General features: G+C 39.1%; 1 protein-coding gene across 2 annotated transcripts in view; it reads left to right on the forward strand.

Moving 5' to 3' along the window:
- The window catches only part of syde2 (synapse defective 1, Rho GTPase, homolog 2 (C. elegans)), a 72059-nt gene that overhangs the window by 468 nt on the left and 49326 nt on the right, over window positions 1-22265 (forward strand). Inside the window, exons 1-3 of one of the 2 annotated variants that reach the window (XM_061975664.2) lie at window positions 1-1691; window positions 8540-8838; window positions 9116-9488. The exon at window positions 1-1691 is cut by the window's left edge and continues 468 nt beyond it. In XM_061975664.2, the coding sequence (XP_061831648.2) occupies window positions 1-1691; window positions 8540-8838; window positions 9116-9488 (2363 nt within the window). The remainder of the gene's footprint in view (window positions 1692-8539; window positions 8839-9115; window positions 9489-22265) is intronic. The other variant, XM_061975665.2, reaches the window with a different exon arrangement.

Raw genomic sequence — 22265 nt, forward strand, 5'->3', positions numbered from 1 at the left:
GCACGCCGAAGGTCGGGACTCGCTCCGGCGGGCTCGACCGGCGGAGTTAGCCGGCTCATGTCCTCCGGACCTCGGCAGCGGGGGTAGGGTTCGGGTTAATGGGCCGCTCCTGGGGGGCTTACTTCAAAGAGAGATGCCGTTTGGGGGACGGAAGCCTGTTACGAGCCACTGGGAGCCTGCGACTAATGACAGAATTACCATTTCAGGTTCAGGTGGGTTGTCGTTTGGAGAACCCCAGAAAAAACACTTTGTTTCAATCCCTTGGCAGTGCAGCGTCGGGGATTCAATTGGGTTTGGGGACAGTTCAAGCCATATTTGTTCCTATAAACAAACAGGGTTAAATAGGGAGCACCAACATGTGCCAAGAACTGTAGTTACTGTAAATATACACAACACAAAGAAGACTTTTGACAACCAGCAAAGTTTGGACACACCGTTGATCTGTGGCGACACAGAAGAAAACCTGTTCCGAACAATTGAGAGCTTTGACCCGGCATATTCCGAGGACTTTAAGGGCCCTTTGCAGAGCCCTGCCTTCTTCCCCACTGAGTTAGAAATCTGTGATATTAACATGGCATCCATGTGCACCACAAAAGGATCACTCAGGCATCCATTAGACAGTGAGGATGATGATTATTATGATAATGGGATACTGCCTTTTTATGAAGCTATCAGAGCAAAAAGTGATGGAGATGCTGTGCCGCTGCCCATCATAGGTCAGGATGAAGGACAGGCTGATGAGAGTCATAGTGCCCAGGAAACAGACAGGCTTAGGAACCAGCTGAAAGAGGCGTATTATCTTCTGATTAATGCTATGAATGATATCAGTCTGGATGTCCAACAGGTTAGTAGTTTAACTGAGCAGCAAACCGCCTCTTCCTGTAGTAGCCACTCTCGGGATAGCTTGTGCTCTAGGTTGTCTGCCAAGATTATGGACAGCGACTCTTGGTCCTCCGGGGGTGACCCCAGCCCTCAGCAGGTGTCTGACACTGACTCCCTCTTCCTGTGTCTAAGTGGCAACCTTGAAACAGACCTTCAAAGTAAACTCAATAGTAAGAGCATGCTGGACCTATCTGTTGTTAAGATAAAACCCCCTTTAGTGCGCTCTGCTAGTGACGGAGCCATCAGGTATCCAGGTGAACCTTTGCAGTGCACAAATCCTCATAGAACCAACCCAGTCATCCGTGATGATGAATTGATTCCACAGTCAAAATCAAATAAAGACAGTAACAATTTTGAAATAGTGGGTGACCCCTCAAACTGTCAGATGGTCTGCAATGCCATCAGCAATGAGGAGTGTTTTCAAGAAGCTGATGGTGAGCACTTTGATGAAAGCAGCGGTTCAGTCAATAGCCTCACAGGTTCTTCTGACAGCAACACAGAGGCATCAGCAATTCCAGATCACGACGACAAGCAGCAGTTGACTGTCCTAGCGCGGGGAACCAACTCTGTCAACAAGGGCCAAGGTGTCACTGTAAACAAAATGCAAGAGTGGATGCACAAAGGCCGCCTTTTGTCGTCCGAAATGAAGCAACGCATAGAGGGCTCATCCACGGCACGCGGTGAGAGCCAAAATCCCGAGCGACCCTCTCCGCAGACGACCCACGGGGCGGGTAAGCCGGGTGTCCAAACATCCTGCAGAGTGGTAAAATCTGTCAAGTCCGCTGGAAGCAAGATACCATGGCAGCCAGGTAGGAGTGTGGCCTCAACTCCTGTGGATCTTCTAAATCAGCGAACTCTCTATGATTACTGTCATCATCCTTCACTCATAGTAAAAGTCCGTCTGGTGGCACTTCTCCTCTACTGGATGCAAAGCAAAAGGACGAGACATCTCAGACCTTTTTGCTTTCTTTTAAGATCCACTAACTGGTGGCGGGTTCTCTTCTTCACACTAATTTAGGTGCATTTTAACACTAAATTCACATCAAGTTGTAGATGGGATCACTCACAGTATAGTCCAATAACAACTAACTCATTCAGTTCTTCTGGTGTTGGTGGTGGGATTTGTGTGTGAATGACATTTGATTATGTGCAAAATGCATAAGTGTGAAAACATGTGTATCATGAAACCAGCTGCACTAACAGTATGTTGACATGTCTTGGAACATCTCTTTGTTCAGATGTTGCAAACCATACGGAAATGTACACATGGTTATAGTGGTGAAGCTAATTGGCTTTCAATTGTAACCAGATGGAAAAACCATGCCACAATTTTAGTTTTATTGAATGTCATTTGATGTTCTTCTGAAGATGTTTAACCAGTACAGGATGTAATTACTGTAGTATAAATGTTTATTATTTCCCTCAACAATTACGTCCTAATGACAATTTTTCGTCTGAAGCGATTTACAAAATGTAGAACGACCCATACTGATGCCAACATTTGACACTTATCTATAGATATTTCTTAATCTGGCTGCAATTTATCCAGCATCCAGAGTGACGAGTGTTTTATTATATAACCAAGGCTAAATGTTGCTTTGACATTTTACAGGATGTCACGAATAAGACTTTAAACTATCACCTAATTGTTTAGTTGTCCTGATCATGTTTTTGCTTTCTTTGAGAAGATGTGTTTGCTGCTGAGCATGTGAGCTGCTGCAGAAGTCTTTTCCAGAGCAAATAGTTGGGCTGCCATGTGTGCAGACTGTTGTTTACTGTCACAGTGATGTGCTGCTAGAAATAGAGTGTGATCTCTGTGGCTACTCAGAGGAAGGGTTCTGCGTTGTCGATGTTGTCCGCTTTACTTCTACGTCCGTGTCATTCCATCTAAAGTAAATACAAAAGTCTTTTTGCTAAACTCTGTCTTATTTATTCCGTGTTGGACTTTTTCACAGCTGTTTCCAGAGGAATCTAAAGCAGCCAGTGTGCTAACTCTGGTTGTGTTTGAGTATAAGGGGGTTGGGCTGTCATGTTGCCTTCCTCCCCAGTCATTAGCTCGGGGCAGCTCCATGGTAACCTGCATTTTAAAGACATTAGATTGAATATTTGGGATGCCATTCCTGCTGTTTAGCTTGTTTGCACTGTGTCATGTTATTCCCATGAATGGACAGTACATTCATGCTCAGAGTATTCAAACTGAAATGCAGTGAAAATGAAAGTGTAATATACACCGATGTGACTATTCTTCAGTTGTGAGAGGGTTGCAAGATATACAATATAAATGATATGAATTTGGGCAACGATAGCGCTTTCATACTATCGTTATATTGTGATAATGCATTTTGACAGCTGTGTCTCGCAAATTTGACAACAACAAACAAACAAGCGTGTCCTCAACACACTGTATTATTCTCGTTATCGGCTAATGTACCCCCACAGTGCAACGCCACTTCTAATTGATCAACCCTAGCCTCCATGCTCCATGTTACAAGTACCATTTTCACTGGAGGACAAGGAATAGCTCAACATGGTACACCACACACTGTAGGAGGATATGGTTAACGCTAACCGCAAGCTAGAGCTGTTGAATGTAGAAAAAAGTGGGTGGATCAATACAAATATCGACAGTAACAATACAATGTATAGTATCAGTATATGGTTGATACTGCAGTGGTTACATTAATATTTTGTATTATCAAATATTTATTGTTGAATTTTTTATTGTTTATAAACTCAGGAAATAAGTCCCTGATCACAGAAGGGCTTCACTCCATCCATCCATTTTTCTACCGCTTGTCCCTCTCTTCAGGGCAAAAAACAAAAAAAATAAATCCAAGCCAATAGTAAGGAAACATTTTAATATTTAATTGATATTGTTTCACCGCTAACCTGTTTGTTTGTCTAATTAAAATTGTGATCAAAAATATAATCACTCAATGATCCTAAAATTGTGTCAATATTATCAGTATTGGTATGACCAATGCTGCCCCTGAAATTACTTAGTATTGCCTACCGCCCGAATGCAGCTGAGATAGGCTCCAGCACCCCCCGCTATCCCAAAAGGGACAAGCGATAGAAAATGGATGGATGGATAGATGGACTGAAACCGAAATTTGTCGTATCGCCCAAAACTAATGTAAATATCCAAACAACAGAAGCATAAGTGCTTATTACATGTTATCAGGGGTGTAGATAGAACCATGTTACAACAAAAAGGAACCAGATATTAACAGTTAATTGACAAGTAGATCAATAATAGGTTCGAAAAAATAATACAACAGGAAATGACGTAGCATGTTCCCTCATATGTCACCAGCCAAATTGGGAGCCTTTGTAACCTGTTTTGAAATGCTTTGATTATCAATTACATACCAAATGGTATATTGTGATATATAGCAGAAACTAAAAAAAATGTAACATTGTGCAAAAGTTCATTCATGTCAGCAATTCAACTTCAAATGTAAAACTAATATGAGATATACACTCATTACATGCAAAGTGAGATATGTCAAGTCTTTATTTGTTAAAATTATAATTTACAGTTTTTGAAACCCCAACATTTTCTAAGATTTTCTTTTCGATGCTTTCATAAGCTGTAAGCCATAATCATCAACATGGTTTCAAAAGAATGCTTGAAATATCTTGAGTTGCATGTTATGAGCCTATTAGTTTCACCTTGTAAATCTAATTGCTGAAAGAAAGAAAAACCTTTGCATGATATTCACAATTTTTGAGTTTCACCTGTTATCGCAGGAGGCTGCAACATATATCACAATATAGATTTTAGACAATACTAGACCATTTTTTTTCTCACAAGCACCCACGACTGATGCTGGAGGCACAATAATTTGTCTGTCTGATGTGTTTGTACGTGGACACATTTATCAAGGAAGGGAGCTGAAGAGACAGCCCGAGTGATGGAGGAGAAACCTGAGGCAACAGGATTAATGCCAGCATGGTTTAGAAGCAGAATGAGTCACATGATAGGACACATCCTAGGTCCTTCTAAGGTCATTTGATATGACTGATTATGAGTAAAAATGTTAAGTGAGAGCCTTACAGGTAGTGTTGTCAAGTAGCAACAATTTTAGGCATTTGGCTATAAAGGCACAGTAGTACACACATTTCACTGTGCTGCCCGAACACCTCAGCGAGTTGCAAGTGTTGGCATGTGATGCAACCTCGGATGATCTCAGCCCTGTGTTGATGTAAAAAAAATCTACTCAGAGGATCCTCATTAGCATATGAATTAGTATCAACAGGAATGCATGGCACACAGCAAAAGATTCCCTCGGATGGGGCACCCGAAACTCTGTTTGAACGACAAAGTGCAGTCTGTATGGACAAGAAAAGTAGCTAGCGTAGGTTTTGCTCTTATCAAAAGAAGAGCCTCTGTTGAGAAAAGCTAAAAGGAAAGCCCATGGGAAAGTGGATCAAGTGTTTGGAGAGAACATGATTCACTTACAAGATTTAGATCGGGAATATATTTAGAGTGAGGTTAACTGACAGGTTTATAATAGTACATCCAGGAAATAGCTTTTTTTCCTCTGTTTTTAGCTCTTTAGCCAAAGTGTACACCACCTCTTTCCTCTTCCTACCACACACACATAAGCAACTTTGTATTATTGTTAAAGGGCTGTAGACATCTGTTACCTTTTAGGGGTGTGAGATTTACGATGCTTCACCGCATCATCTACACAGCACTGTGTCACAGAAAGGCATGGTGTGCATATATGGCATGCAAATGTTTAGCAATTTAGGTATTTATTGTCCAGTCGTTAGAGACAAAATATTTTACTTTAATTTACTTTCATTCTAATTAAAAAAACAACCTAAATGGTAAACTTGAACTCAATACTTCCAATGGTTTGTTTTGTCCAACTGAGTCCAGAAAAACATCATAACCTTTTAAAGTGCTACAGCTTTGACTTTGCTCTCTGTGTGGAGTATTTATAGTAAGTTTCCAAAAAAGAACTACGGATTTATTCTTCTAAAAATGTATTTAAAAGGTGTGACCATTGGACAGGGTTGAGAGTGTGAATAGATTGCTATATGTAGAGGTTAGATTTCTACTTCTGGCCTCTACTAAACATGTCTTTAATCAATAGCAGCAAATATGATGTAAACTGTCATGAAGCCAATCCAGTGGCCTATTATTGCTTTGGAAAGGCTCAGGAAGGAGTGTGGCGGTCGTAGGAGACAGTGTTTAAGGCTGTAAATCTGTAGCCGTGGTCTGGAATGCTGTTCGTGTCAGCACATGCTTCTTTTCCCAGTTATGAAAGACCCCTCAAAGAAGATGGCACGGTGGCATGTTGACAACAACTCCACGTAGAGGCACCCTCTCTTCCAATAGGCTTGTATAGCAGCTTGTGTATTGGTCGTGCCTATAATTTGGATTTTAACCTTCAATAATGTGAGTAAACTTAAACTTGGGTAGAATGCAGACATCCACCAAACAATTGTAATTTGGATCCACAACAAATTGTACATCTTGATGGATACACACTTCCTTCATTGTTTATCTACCAACCTTATGTTTCTTGATGTTCCTGTAAGGCAACCTTATGTAGCATAAATATCTATTACCGGTTTTAATGATAAACTGCGGTAAAACCTCTAACAGTTAATATTACCGTTTGAAATTTCATAAACTCACCGAAGGGACACATTTCATAGAAAAGCCAGCTAGCACGCTAGCATAAATGCTAACATGAATACAAAAGGCAATAACGTTTTTCCCCATTACAAATGTCTAAGCCAATCCAAACCTGTATAAACACATTGCTGTTTGATTAACTAAGCTATTCAATTGTGCACATTGAATTTGAAGAATTCAATTTTCAAGACAAAACTCACCTTTAAATTAGACTTTATTCCTAATTCTTACACTTAGAAGTGTACGATTGTAAAATATACCATAATCCAACAAGGCACCGCGTTTACGTTGAAACCAATTTCATCCCACAGGCGTTTATAACATAGATATCTGATTACTTAAGTGGTAAGAAGTTTGCTGATGGTAGCGAAACAAATGTGTTGTGTAATGGGAAAGGGGCTCTCAAGTCTGGATTCATGGAACTTTAAAAAGTCTGACATTTCAGCTTCATAACAGATGTTTTCCAACCACAATATTCCGTCCTAGAGACTACCCTATTTGCTCTTCATACCAGCAGGAATGCTGAAATGAAGCAGCCTGGCCGTTTGGTATGCCAACACCCTCTCTGCTCATGTGTTATATAACACAATGGGGGATGCTTTGATCAGAGCTTTTATGTTTGTTGTTGGTTTCATGACGACAATGGAGAAAGATAGCAGTCATGCAAATCCAAATTGTGTGGTCTAAAGGGAAATCTAGCAAGATAAATGATTAAAAAGGTGGTATAAGTGTACTAGAAGCTTTTTGAAAAACATTGGTTCGTAGGTCATTGAAATGCTGTTCAGAAGAGAATGTGCATGGGGACATACATTTATTTTTAAGCAGCTTTCAGCACAAAACGTTTACAAACAATAGATATATATATATATATATATATATATAAACTAAACTAATTTGATTTTTAAATCTAGCATTTTCTTGATCAGACTGTTTTGGGCTAACAAATAAAACATGTTAGGAGATGTGGTTAAATCTCACTTGTTATTTGCACACTACCAATGTGTTAACGGATGCCAACTAGTGTTCTGTGCCTCACTTTCCAACGCCTTAAGAGCTGGGCCAGACAAGGAGTTGACAGCCCAGGGTTTTTAGCACATTGGTTAGCACTGCTTGACTTAACTCTCAACTAGTGGTGATTTGTAGTTCAATGCATGTAAAGGGCTGGACTGCGTGGAATGAACACTCATACTTTGGTGCTGTGACCCGGATGAGTGTGAGATTTGGAGGGAGTGAGTGTAACAGACACCATACAATATAGGTGTGTGATAGAACGTTATGTAAATCTCACTTCCTGACAGTGGGTTAACAGTCCAAAGCTTTTACCTCATGGGCTGGTGAAATGACCACTCTTAGAAATGTACATTATGCTGCTTTGTATTCCATTTTTTAAAGAGGACATTGTTTTTAGTGTATAATTTGGAGGATGTGTGGATGCAAATACACTTCCCTGAGAAATGGTGTGGTTGTCAATTAGGCCTGCACAGGGGTTTGTTCAAGAGTATAAGGCGAAAACATTCTTAAAACGGTATAACCTATGATAAAAGTTATAGCAAGGACACACACGTTGACTTATTTTTCTCTCACTGGTCTCTTGCCTTCTGCACTTCAAAAACTCAAAAAGTGCTACATATTGTGTTGTGGATCATGAATATGAAGTCTTTTTGGCACATGAAATACAAACAGGTCTCTGAGCCTGTGGTATGGTCTGGCAAAAGCGTTGGCTTTTGAGCTACAAACAAAACAAAAAAGTATCTACGGCATTCATATCTCCTATAAACACTCCCCTCTGGTTTCTTGATACAGATGTTTCCTTCAACTTGACTGGGCATGAGTCACATTTAACTCTTTCTAATCTTGATATAGCAGACATTTAAATAATTAACCCCAGTTTAGGTATTTAGGTAACAATGTTCCTCATGATTAATTTGTTCTGAATATATTTTGGTATGTGATGGTAACCACCTCACATTATCTAAACTTCTCCTTCTATCACTCATTCAGCTCTCATTGAAAATGCCCAAACTCAAGGGGCTGCTAGGACCAATGAGCTTTCAACATGGCGACCACACCTCCACACCATCACAGTCGCAAAGAAGCGCAACTGGCTGCAGCAGAGCTCCCTCGGAAAGAACCATTGCACTACGGATGAGCTGCAAGGCAAGCTAGGAGCTGAGGAGGAGGTCTGCCAGTGCTCCACAATGCTGCCTTCTACTCCCAGTCCCTCCCCAGAGCAGCTGAGAGCTTCAGGGGGAGCACCTTCACAGCCAGTTCATCTGCGCCTACCCAAGGTTAACCTTAAGGTCTTATTGAGAATTGTTTTCTATTTTGTACTTTTTTTTATCTCCTTATGAATTACTGTCTTGCCAAAGAAACACAGCTACACTGTACGGGGGGGGGTTGTACTGTGTCGCCATTACAACAAAAGTGAAGAAAATAAGAATTAGTTTGGATAAGCTCCAGTTTACTCTTGACCCTGAACAGGACAAGGGGTAGAAAATTAATCAAAAGATGTATATATCAGTGTGTTTTAATCACCAATCAATCTTGATAAATATCTTTGTCTGACTTTGGATTTAGGTAAGCGTCAGTCAGTCCACGGGGTCGCCTAACCCAAGGAGTGTGGATCCAGCAGAGGAGAACGATGCAGATGACGAAGGCGAGATTTGGTACAACCCAATCCCTGAGGATGATGAACATGAGGCGTCCAGGAGACCCTCTGTCCGGCATCTCATTCCCCATAGGAATGAGCCCCAGAGGCGGCCCAGCAGGGAACGGGATGCGGCTCACCTTGGACAAACCCTGGACAACAGCGGGCCAGAGTCGCTCGAGGAAAGTAGTTCAGGAGATCAGGGGAATGCTGCACATTCCACAGAGTCGCTACATCTGCACAGGCAGATGCTTGCGTGCAAACCACAGGAGGAGGGAGGACCTTTTTCCAGCAAGACTATAGGTAAGTCGAGAAGACACACACCTATTGGCATTGTCATGTTCATATTTTGTTTTGCTTTATTTGTCACTCCTCATTCTTTTTCCTGCTTTTTCTTTATGGGTCCTTCCTTTGTGAGTCATTCTCTCTGTCTTTTTCGTTAAACTCAAACTTTAGTGTAAAAATATTCCTAATGAAAGGATTTACATATGTATTTGATTGTGTGGCAATAATTGCTTATCTAGTTTCAGCACCAAAAACCGTTGTTAATTTAAAAACCTATTCAGAACTTTTTTTTATATTGAATCTTAATCATACAACAGAAGTTATTCCCAACAAAAACTAGTTATTTTCTGAATGTATTGCATACCTGCCAACTACTCCGGTTTTCCCGTAATTAGTACGGTTTTCATCAACTTATTCCGGGTTACGGTTGCAGTGATAAAAAATACGGTTTTTCATTAATTAAAAAAAATTTTTTTTTTTTTAAGTTTTATTTACGAAATCGCGTAACAACAATGACAATCGACACTGCTTCCCGTAACTTCCTATCGAGCCATTCCGAATGCCATGCGCGAGGCTATTTATAGCACCGCTGCCAAGCACAAGGCACCATGCAGTTGCCATTGTTTCCAAACGAGCGAACGATCATGGAATCAGCCGGAGAAAAATCGCAAACGAGTCTTAAACCGAAAAGAAAACTGCAGTCATTCCGTGAAGAATATTCAAAAGCCTATCCGGGAATAATTATCCGTTCCAAAAAGGGTGTAAACTACGCGAATTGCACCTTGTGTTCGATATTTCGATGACGACATTGGAAAAGTATTGTCAGTACTTCTGTCTTTGAGGGAATGCAATACGGCTTCCACAGGCGAAAACATTTACACGCGGAAGAAATAGACTCAAACGAAATTCCTTGGCAGAATTTGGTTTGCTTTGCTGCCGATAATGCTGCAGTGATGATGGGATCTAAAAAGGGTGTTGCAGCTTTCATTACGGAAATGTCTCCTTCGGTTTACATCGCCGGTAAGTACAGTTCGTAGCATAAAAAAACTCACAAAACATAAAATTTTAAGTAAATCTTTTATTACATAAACAATAAATCAAATCAAAAATAATTTCTGTGTACAGTATATCTTTTTATTTGTGATAACGATAACGTGTTCAAAACAAGTAACATATAACTATCATACTATTCTATTACTTCTTAATTCTATGATGCTATTGAATTACATTTTAATGAAGTAAACTTATCATAAAGTTACCATATCATTTTTGCAGTATGATCAATCTGATAGAATAAATTTGGATTTTAGCCACAAAAAGGTAATGACACCAATGTTATCTATTGGAATTGTTTAGTACTGTTATACTGTTAAAAGTGTTTATACTATTTATGCTTTCAAGTCCAAGTTGAAGAAATCTTGTTAAATGTTGACAGCATAACTACCAAAATACAGAAGTATGTCCTTAATATTTTTGCAGTGCTATTTCTGTTGAAAAGTTAAAATGATTACATTAGAGATGTGATGTGCCACTTTTCAAGTGTCTGATAGCTTAAATTAATTTTCATTAATTTTTCATATTTTGAATTCTTTTGAAAGGCTTACAAAAAAACTACATTTGAATTGTAATTCCATGCTATTGACAGGACTATTAATTTTAATGAAGTTAGCTTACCATGTTTACAGTATGATAATTGTGATAGAAATGTGAATTTTAGGCACAGAATATTTTTTACAATTGAACAAGGCAGTAGATTATACAAGCTTGGACAGAAAGTTAATAATGACACCAATTTTTTTTTTAATGGAATTGTTTAGTACTGTTTTACCATTTGTTTACTGTAAAAAGTGTTTATACTGTTTATAATTTCAATTAACAAATTGAAGTCTTGTGAAAGGTTGACAGGATAACTGGCATTAACTGTCAAAATAATTTCAAACTATTGAAGTTAGCTTACAGAATAAACATGTCAATCAACCCATATGATTTTTGCTGTAATATTTTTGTTTTGAAAAGTCACTGTGACTGATAGAAAAGTGATGGTTTTAGCAACATGTTAACCTGTCTGAATGCTAATAATCATTTTGCGTATATATATATATATATATATATATATATATATATATATATATATATATATATATATATATATATATATATATATATATACAAACCCCGTTCCCATATGAGTTGGGAAATTGTGTTAGATGTAAATATAAACGGAATACAATGATTTGCAAATCCTTTTCAACCCATATTCAATTGAATGCACTACAAAAACAAGATATTTGATGTTCAAACTCATAAACTTTATTTTTTTTTTGCAAATAATAATTAACTTAGAATTTCATGGCTGCAACACGTGCCAAAGTAGTTGGGAAAGGGTATGTTCACCACTGTGTTACATCACCTTTTCTTTTAACAACACTCAATAAACGATTGGGAACTGAGGAAACTAATTGTTGAAGCTTTGAAAGTGGAATTCTTTCCCATTCTTGTTTTATGTAGAGCTTCAGTCGTTCAACAGTCCGGGGTCTCCGCTGTCGTATTTTACGCTTCATAATGCTCCACACATTTTCGATGGGAGACAGGTCTGGACTGCAGACCTGCACTCTTTTTTTACGAAGCCACGCTGTTGTAACACGTGCTGAATGTGGCTTGGCATTGTCTTGCTGAAATAAGCAGGGGAGTCCATGAAAAAGACGGCGCTTGGATGGCAGCATATGTTGTTCCAAAACCTGTATGTACCTTTCAGCATTAATAGTGCCTTCACAGATGTGTAAGATACCCATGCCTTGGGCACTAATGCACCCCCATACCATCACAGATGCTGGCTTTTGAACTTTGCGTCGATAACAGTCTGGATGGTTCGCTTCCCCTTTGGTCCGGATGACACGATGTCGAATATTTCCAAAAACAATTTGAAATGTGGACTCGTCAGACCACAGAACACTTTTCCACTTTGCATGAGTCCATCTTAGATGATCTCGGGCCCAGAGAAGCCGGCGGCGTTTTTGGATGTTGTTGATAAATGGCTTTCGCTTTGCATAGTAGAGCTTTAACTTGCACTTACAGATGTAGCAACAAACTGTATTTAGTGACAGTGGTTTTCTGAAGTGTTCCTGAGTCCATGTGGTGATATCCTTTAGAGATTGATGTTGGTTTTTGATACAGTGCCGTCTGAGGCCATGCCGCTTACGTGGAGTGATTTCTCCAGATTCTCTGAACCTTTTGATGATATTATGGACCGTAGATGTTGAAATCCCTAAATTTCTTGCAATTGTACTTTGAGAAACGTTGTTCTTAAACTGTTTGACTATTTGCTCACGCAGTTGTGGACAAAGGGGTGTACCTCGCCCCATCCTTTCTTGTGAAAGACTGAGCATTTTTTGGGAAGCTGTTTTTATACCCAATCATGGCACCCACCTGTTCCCAATTAGCCTGCACACCTGCGGGATGTTCCAAATAAGTGTTTGATGAGCATTCCTCAACTTTATCAGTATTTATTGCCACCTTTCCCAACTTCTTTGTCACGTGTTGCTGGCATCAAATTCTAAAGTTAATGATTATTTGTAAAAAAAAAAAATGTTTATCAGTTAGAACATAAAATATGTTGTCTTTGTAGCATATTCAACTCAATATGGGTTGAAAATGATTTGCAAATCATTGTATTCCGTTTATATTTACATCTAACACAATTTCCCAACTCATATGGAAACAGGGTTTGTATATATATATATATATATATATATATATATATATATATATATATATATATATATATATATATATATATTAGGGCTGCAACTAACAACTAATTTGATATTCGATTAATCTGTCGATTATTACTTCGATTAATCAATGTGTGAATGTCAACTATTGTAGCATCATGTGGGATGTGGAATACTAGGACTGTCAAAAAACATAATCAGTTGATTCAGTTTAATTCTTGGAAATTGTTCTGATGTCAACGATGACAGCCAGCACACGCTTCCCTGTCTCTTAATAAGCTCTGCTTGTTTTTATTTTTTTCCCTGACTTCCGACTTTTTTGTTCTCTCTGATGTGGCAACATGGTAGTTTGGACCAATTGGCGTAGCTTGAGCTGAGCCTATAATTACGACTTCTGACAACACTTTTCTATGGCACGCGAAGTGCCTTTTACTTGCCAAAGTGCAACGCAACAATGAGTCTGGGTAGAATAAAGACATTTAATACTTAGGATTTTGTGTTACCAGTAACAGTTTGACTGCAAAAAAGACCACTTTTGTTTTCCCTAAAAATTATATCGCAATAATTGCACCGCACTGATAAAAAATAAAAGAGAGTAACTGTTTTGTAGAAAGTTGACAATTCTTTTGTTAGAATACTCCGAGCTCTAACTCCTGACTATTTCTGCACCTTGCGTGGCTCAGCATTGTTCCATGTGGTAATAGGATTTAACGACTAGTCCCAAAAGCGTTTTCAAGATCTCGCCTAAGCACTAATCATGGCACACACAGCCAATTGAATTTGGGATATTTCTGCCTACACTTTGATTGGTGTCAGATAGGCCGGATGAAATCTGCTAGTATAATTTGGGGCTTTTTATCCTGCTTAAGTAGATCAGTGGCCATAAATGGAGGCTGTAGTTGCAATTTTGGCCAGATAACAATTATTCTTTTAAATGTCTGTGAAAGTAAGTTTTAATGTTCACTTTTAGCTGTGACCTACTTGTGATCTGATCCATTTTCTCATCATGGTGTAATTGGTTTAATTGTGGATGAATAGGTTCTGTTGAACAGTAGTCCTCATGAGCAGTTCTGTGATACTCTGCTTGACGTGTGCATTTATGGTTGCTGTGAGAAGAGTGAGCTGCAGTGTGTTTACCCTATCCCCTCTGCTCTTGCACTACTTTTCTTGCTGTTGACATTACAATTGATTGTGTGCGGGTCTGATGTGGCCAATGTGCTACTTAGTAGTGTTTAACTACAGTGTGTTTGCCATGGAACCGCAGTTTGAAATTGCTGAACGAGGTAAAGGTTGAATGATTGCCTATTTAAAACAGAAAAGTGCTTTTCGAAAAGTTCCACATGTACACAATCCACTGGCAAAGATGACTTGAAGCATTGTTATAATTAGAGATGTAATATCGGACTGCCGATATTATCGGGCGATAAATGCTTTAAAATGTAATATCGGAAATTATCGGTGTCTGTTTCAAAAAGTAGAGTGGTACATGTACGTAGAGAGACGTACAGAGCGTCAATAAACATTAAAGGCACTGCCTTTGCGTGCCGGCCCAATCACATAATATCTAAGGCTTTTCACACACACAAGTGAATGCCAACTATACTTGGTCAACAGCCATACAGGTCACACTGAGGGTGGCCGTATAAACAACTTTAACACTGTTACAAATATGCGCCACACTGAACCCACACCAAACAAGAATGACAAACACATTCCGGGAGAACATCCGCACCGTAACACAACATAAACACAACAGAACAAATACCCAGAACCCCTTGCAGCACTAACTCTTCCGGGACGCTACAATATACACCCCCCGCTACCCCGCCCCCCCACCCCACCTCAATCCCCCCCCCAACCCCGCCCACCTCAACCTCCTCATGCTCTCTCAGGGAGAGCATGTCCCAAATTCCAAGCTGCTGTTTTGAGGCATGTTAAAAAAAACAATGCACTTTGTGACTTCAATAACAAATATGGCAGTGCCATGTTGGCATTTTTTTCCATAACTTGAGTTGATTTATTTTGGAAAACCTTGTTACATTGTGTAATGCATCCAGCGGGGGGCATCACAACAAAATTAGGCATAATAATGTGTTAATTCCACGACTGTATATATCGGTATCGGTTGATATCAGAATCGGTAATAAAGAGTCGGACAATATCGGAATATCGGATATCGGCAAAAAAGCCATTATCGGACATCTCTAGTTATAATAGTTTTACACCAGTAGTTGTCGATACCACTTTGTTAATCTTATTTGTATAATTGGCCATGATGCGTGTGTGTGATTTTTCAAAAAGGCTAAACAAAGCTAAACATATATTTCAACTCATGCTGCCAAACTAAATATTTTCTAAATCAGATTAATCACACTTGAATTTTGATTAATCATGATTAATCGCAGTAAATTAACTTTAGAAAAAGAAACCAAATATTTTGAAACAAATTACATTTTATTGTGAGAATGTCATATGTTTTAGTTGAAAGCGCATCATGTATTTGCTCAAAACAAAACCGTTTTATCTTAAGTATCATCTGAGTGTATTTTGAAGCGGAATTTGCCAGCAATCACACCACACCACAATATTTACACTGACCTGTGTAGTGACGCCGCCTATCTTTGCGCTATTATTAGTTATCCATATCGACATTTCAGATTTTTGTCATTAAATGTCCCTTTCATTTACCCTTTTGCTCTATATTTGCATTTTTTATTTTTATTTTCACGCGATAAAAAAATGCCCCTGGGCCGCACTTTGGACACCCCTGGTTTACATATTTCACCGTGGAGGCGTGGTGTTACCAAACAACTGAAAAGCGTCTCCAGTAGGGCTGCGATTAATGGATTAAATCGAGTATTTAGATTATAAATAACCTCCAGTTTATATTCTGTTGTTTCGATTAATCGTTTAATAAGTACAACAAATACATATTTATCAAATTCGGCCCGCATGGCGTGCTCCGATCTTTTAATACGCAGACAGAGTTCCTGCATGTCTGCTGCAATACAGCACACATGAGAGCGGTGGTGTACTTAGTGGAGAGGTTTATCTTTTATTTTTACTATTGCACTATTACTATTACTATTTACTAAGTGCATTAATTACAAAAATATACATTGAAAGTTATGGCATGCAGAAATTTTAACTTTTTTCCCCTAAAATACGCATTGGGGCTATAAAGTGGGTTTTATACAATTACTTGATTAATCGAACAAACTAGGGATGTGACAATAAACAGTATTAATGACAACCGGGGTAAAACTCCAGACGGTTAGTATTACCGTTTTAAAACAAAACGATCAAAAAAACAATATTGATAACTGCAAACTCACAGACTGACTGGTGCCAGCTCACTAGCTTAAATGCTAGTGAAAACAAGAGAGACATGAACATATTTCTCCATTAACAAACTACATACCCCAATTTATACTTATATAAACACATTGCTGTTTGAGCAACTAAACTATTCAATTGTGCACATTGAACCTACAAGCTGTGCTTTCTTAAAACAGAGTGAGCGTTCTATACTCAACGGAATACAAGGCCGAGGTGTTTTTATGGTGCGTTCAAAGACCGCTGAGGAGAGTAGGACACGAACGCACACCAGAAATAAAAAATATTAATAGATTTCAATTAATTTTTTTCCAAGACTAGATCTGACCAATCTCAGTCTATATGAGCAAGAACTAATGAAACCTACTTGGATGAGAAAAGAAACGTCTTCTAAGACCAACTAAACAGTCCAGTTGTGATTGAGTGAATGCCCTAAGAATACAATTACTTGGATGAATGGGAACATCCATAGACATGTCTGTTTATTTTAATTATTTAAAAACATACTTGACCAAAATATTTCAATGTGTTCAAAGTACTTTTTGACCACATTCAACAATACCACAATAATAATGATAACCATAATAATTTTAGTCACAATAACTGTGATCTAAAATGTTCATATTGTTACATCCCTACAACAAAATAATCAATAGATTATTCGATTACTAAAATAATCGATAGCTCTTTGTCGTACTATTGCTAGTCATGACTCCCACTAGTCAAAGGCTGGGCATCATCACTGTGGTAGTTGCAGCTACCAAATGTGAAGAAGATTTTAATTGTTTTGCCAGTATTATTGTGCCGAAAATAAATGCCAAATTCTTATTAGGTTGTGGAAGATTTAGCATTGGACTTAGGAATAGTTGTGTTTTTGTTGTATTTTTATTTTTTTAATAAAAAAAATGTGTTTTGCATTGACTGGTCTGCACATTTCCCAATGCTTAATCAGAAAAGGAGGACCCTTGCTCAGATGGCCTCTTGTTGTGGGCTTGTTGTGGTATTGCTCTGTATTGTGGTATTGTCATGCCCTGCCACATCCATAGGCTATATTGTGTATGTATTGGGTTGGGTCTACTGTAAATGGGTAATTTTTCTCTTGTAACGCATATTAATTACAATCGATATGAAATATCCGCAGAGAATTGGTTAAATGTGCAAAAACATTCCCATATTCCTTTATCTTAAGTATGTATGAAAATAGGTACTATTGCAATGTGTTGTGTAGTAGATGCACCAGAGGTGAGTTTCTTCAACACCGCTTTACAAATTTACCCAATGGCACTTCGTGAATAGCAGCCTTTGATCCGGTCACAGGCAATGTCTTTGACTCTCAAAATGGGAGCGCAGCCACAGGGTTGCCCTTTACTCTTTTCATTCCATCTTTTCTGTGGCTTCTGTTTTGTGAGTATTCATAATTAGCAGTGTGTAACACTTGACTTTTTTAGCATGGGTAAAGATTTCACAGAGCCGTTGTTGTTTGAGCACAAATAAGTCAGCTGATGAATTAATGAAGTAGTGCAGATGTAGATGACTCTTTATGTCTATAGTTTTCCTCTGTTCGGGTGGCTGGTTCTTTCCCCCCTCACCGGATGCACTTCAGACTCCTCGTGTGCTGCCTATTGACTGACTTTTTGTCCATTTGAAAGCTCTGTTATATGGAGAATAATGATTGATGGACTCTGGGGGTAGTACGCTTGGTGTGTTCCCAATTCTTCTTCTCTTTGGTGGCAGGATGTGGAATCTGACTTGGCCAGGGCTCAGAATTTAATCAGCGGTTTTTTTCTGGGGGTTGTTTTTCTCTCACTGACTGCTGTATTTGAGAAGGAGCCCATACTGCCAAAGTTACACTCGAGCTCGAGTCTTGGAGTTGAAATCAAGAATACAGTCTTGGCTGACGTCTGCATGGTTTGGCCGAGAGGAAGTCAACAAGACAGTAGAACAACATTGTGAGAACAACACTCTAAATCCAGAGTGGATTCCATAACCTGGTGATAAATGTGAACTTAAGGTGACACAGTTTTCTCATAGTTTTCTCTTGAGTGTAGAAACTCAAAGAAAATTACTTAGTTCTGCAGTACCCTCATAAACATATATTGAATTTACATGCGTAGACAATGAATGATCACACAACACATTAAAGAGGAAAGTTGCCATTATGTTTTAACGGGATCATATTTTGCAGAACCACCTTTACTTTTTTGTGTATTGGCGGTCTTCATAAGTGCAGGACATTTGAATTTAAACCATTGAAGCACTGTTGAGGTATTTACAAAACAATTGTACCTTGTTCCAAAAGAGTCATTATGATTTGCCAACAATTGTGACGTAGTTTGAAGTTGTTTTCCTAATATCAAATAGTATGTGTACAGGATTGAAACAGAGCTTGTCTAACAACAAGGGATTTTTGCCAGGACTACAACTAACAACTATTTTGATTGTCGACTAGTCATAGACTATCCTAAGAATTAATCGACTAATTGGATTATAAAGCATATACCTATTCAGTGGCTCTAATTTAGCCATCAGCTTTTAAATTCAGCTTGAGATATTTTTAGGCACGTGCAACCTCACAACAAAGATCAGATATACTTATTTATACTGTAACGGTGCTGCTCTTTTCTTTACTCTTTTAAAACGTTGTGCATTTAAAAGCAAGGGCAGGCAAAGTGCTAATAAAAACAACAAATATATTTTGTAATGCAAACAAAGACACCAAAGGTATTTAACTTCCTCAAAAATGAAAGAGCATTTTGTGATGATGTTGTGTTCATAAAACTACACACAGGTACGTAGAAAAAGTTTAGCTGGTGAACTTTGGCTAAAATAATATTTACACATCTGTGTTTCTCTGTTGTTAACTAGCTGGCTAAAAGGCTAACTCTCTAGATGTCCGACACGCCTCCACTTTAAATGCTTAATTAAACAAGTTATTCATGATTTTGTTGTGTTTTTGCAGTGGCCGCAGTCTTTTGTCTCTTCTTTTAGCTCGGCTGTCACTGATCGCGGTAAATGTAGATTTACAGTAATGCTGTAGTCACTGTAACGATAAATGTGTGTTTACAGTAAAGATCTAGTCAATTCATTGTTAGTTCTATGGTATAGTTCTGGTTCAGTGCTCTGTCCTGTTTTGTGTTAAATGCGATCCCTTTACTCCTGTATGGGGAGGCTGCATTGTGCAGCTGTTTGTAATTACATTAATCAAGATTTTAAAGCAAAGTGAACACTTTACCATTCAGAATGTAACTTGGATTTTTGATGTACTTACTCATTTCCCTGCACATCACACCTGTCTCTGGTCTAGCTAAGACGATGAAGATTGGGGCACAATTTTGCGGATTTTTTTTGTTGAAAACGGAATCATATGGAAAGTGAGTTGTACAAAAAACGAGGTACCGCTGTATTAATAAGGACATTTTTGTACAGTGCACAGAGGCTGTTGCATGCACTACAGCCTCTCTTCTGCTAATGGCAGGACACAAATGACTAAAGCTAAGTCAAAGAGGGCTGCCTTGGCAATTGGCCATGTTGTGCTAGCAAGTAGGCCTGCATACTTGGCTATATTAGCAGGGGTTTTGTAACCATTGTGATTAAACAGTCGAGCTCCTGCGGCCACTGTAAGTCCTATACTGATGGTTTCGAGCCAAGTGGTTCGGAAGTAGCACAGAGCAGAACCTTTGTCCCCAAATGAAGAAACAAGTGGACAAGTGTGCCATTCACAAGTTTATTTACATTCTTTTTGTTTGTCAGCACTCAATGGCCTTGCGGGTCTTTACATTTAACACGCGTTTTTGTGGACATAACATTCCCTCCCCTTTAAAAGCAAGCTATTTTACTTTGAGGGGTCATCTGTGACAAGTTTGACAACCAATTACTAACACAGACACTATACATATTTTTTAGGCTTTCATTTTACTGAATGCATATTTAATCTGTTAACCTTGCGTAATGTGTCAAATAACATTTGATCATGTTATTCTTCACACACACCCTCTTCCTGCACCTGACTGGTGCTAGTGTTGTGAAAGACCCTTGTCATAAATTCCTTGCCTGTATTGGAGGCTACCCAGTCTAGCTCCAGGGTCACAACATGAGTGTGTTCTTTCTGTTTGCATATGAGCATGAACTCTGGTTCTGTGTTACAGTAATATAGTGAGTACATACAGTACTTATGTATTGTCTATAGATGGTTGAGGTGGACACAGTTAAAGGGCTCACGTGTCACCCACAGGAATGCAGACCTTTGGCCTTTGACCTAGGAACATGGCCCTGGAGGGTAGAGTGTCAAACTGTCGCCTCTGAACCACAGCTAGCAGCGTGTCACGTTACTCTTATTGCTGCTGCCACAAGGTCAAAGGCTATAGGAGTTACAGCTGTGTAAGTGTGTGTGTCACAGTCATTAACAATGCAGAAGTATTACCTATGTCACAGGCTACTCTGCCTTACAGGGCTCATGTTCGTATGTATGTATTAGATTGTTTCTACAAGCATGCAAATGGATGTACCAAATTGACCCGACTATAACGAGGCCCTGTTTTTCTAACACCTGTTTTCTGTGAAAATATTTTTACAGACAAACTCAATAGAAACATGTACAAACACAACAACAAAATGCCTCACTTGGCATTTATTTACATGTGTTATAAATAATGTCATAATGTGTACATGCAGTGTTGTACAAGGCATTTACTCTACTGTACTCTATACTGGTCTCCACCCTTGCTCTCCCTTCTCAGAGTTCCTCTGTGTCTAATATTGGCAGGAAGCTGGGATAAGGAAGGCTACTGAGTGAAGGGGGAAAAGGAGGCTAAACATGGTTGGGTGAGGAATGTGAGTGAACAGCACTGTTCACTTGTACATTCGCCAAAAGCTTTGCCAACCCTCCAATTCAACATACAGACCTCTCAGTGTCTGGACAAGGGGTGTCTTTGTCCCCCATCCTTTGGTAACACCCTGTTCCGCTCCTGCTCCCCAGCTTACTCTTCATGCTGTTGCACCTCTGCCTCCAACCTCTCACTTGTGGAACCCAGAATAGAACTGCAGGTCCCTTCTTAAAATAAAGCTTGTGAGGTTGGCACAGCTTAGCTCTGTATCTTTCTTCACACCCTACACTACCACTCTGGTATCTGGAGGTGTATTCCCAGAAATTAAAAAGCTTGAAAAAAAACTTGAAACTTGGCATCCATTTAGCATCGACTGGGCATTCTTGCTTGATCCAAATGAGGTTAGTTTTAAAAGCAGTCATCAAAGGACTTGCCAAGTCATGTGATACAGACTTAATCCTCCATGAACCCATGCTCCCCTGCTGCAAGGTGTTCCCTCTAAAGTAGAAAGGAGACAGGTAGATAACTAAGAGAATGTGAGTGTGGACATGGTGTTTTTCTGTCTCAACCGAATCAAGGTAATCCATGTGGATTTAACCAAATCAAACGAATCTGCGAATCTTTGCTTGCCCTTTCGCTTTCGTCACCAGATAAAAAAGCAACTGCATCTACTTGCATTATATGTCCACTGAAAGCTGTGCACTGAAGACAGAGTTTTTTTAGGTCTCTATCCTGATGTTTCATGGATATATAACACAATGGGCCTGCTCTACTAGGATCCAAATATCACACGCTAAATGGCATATGCAAACTATGAAATTGCAATTAGTAGGTGTATAGCAGGCAGGCCCGGCCCTAACCAATCTGGCGCCCTAGGCAAGATTTTAGGTGGCGCCCCCCCACAT

The sequence above is a fragment of the Nerophis lumbriciformis genome, linkage group LG14 (genome assembly GCF_033978685.3).
Source record: "Nerophis lumbriciformis linkage group LG14, RoL_Nlum_v2.1, whole genome shotgun sequence".
Classification (NCBI taxonomy): Eukaryota; Metazoa; Chordata; class Actinopteri; order Syngnathiformes; family Syngnathidae; genus Nerophis; species Nerophis lumbriciformis.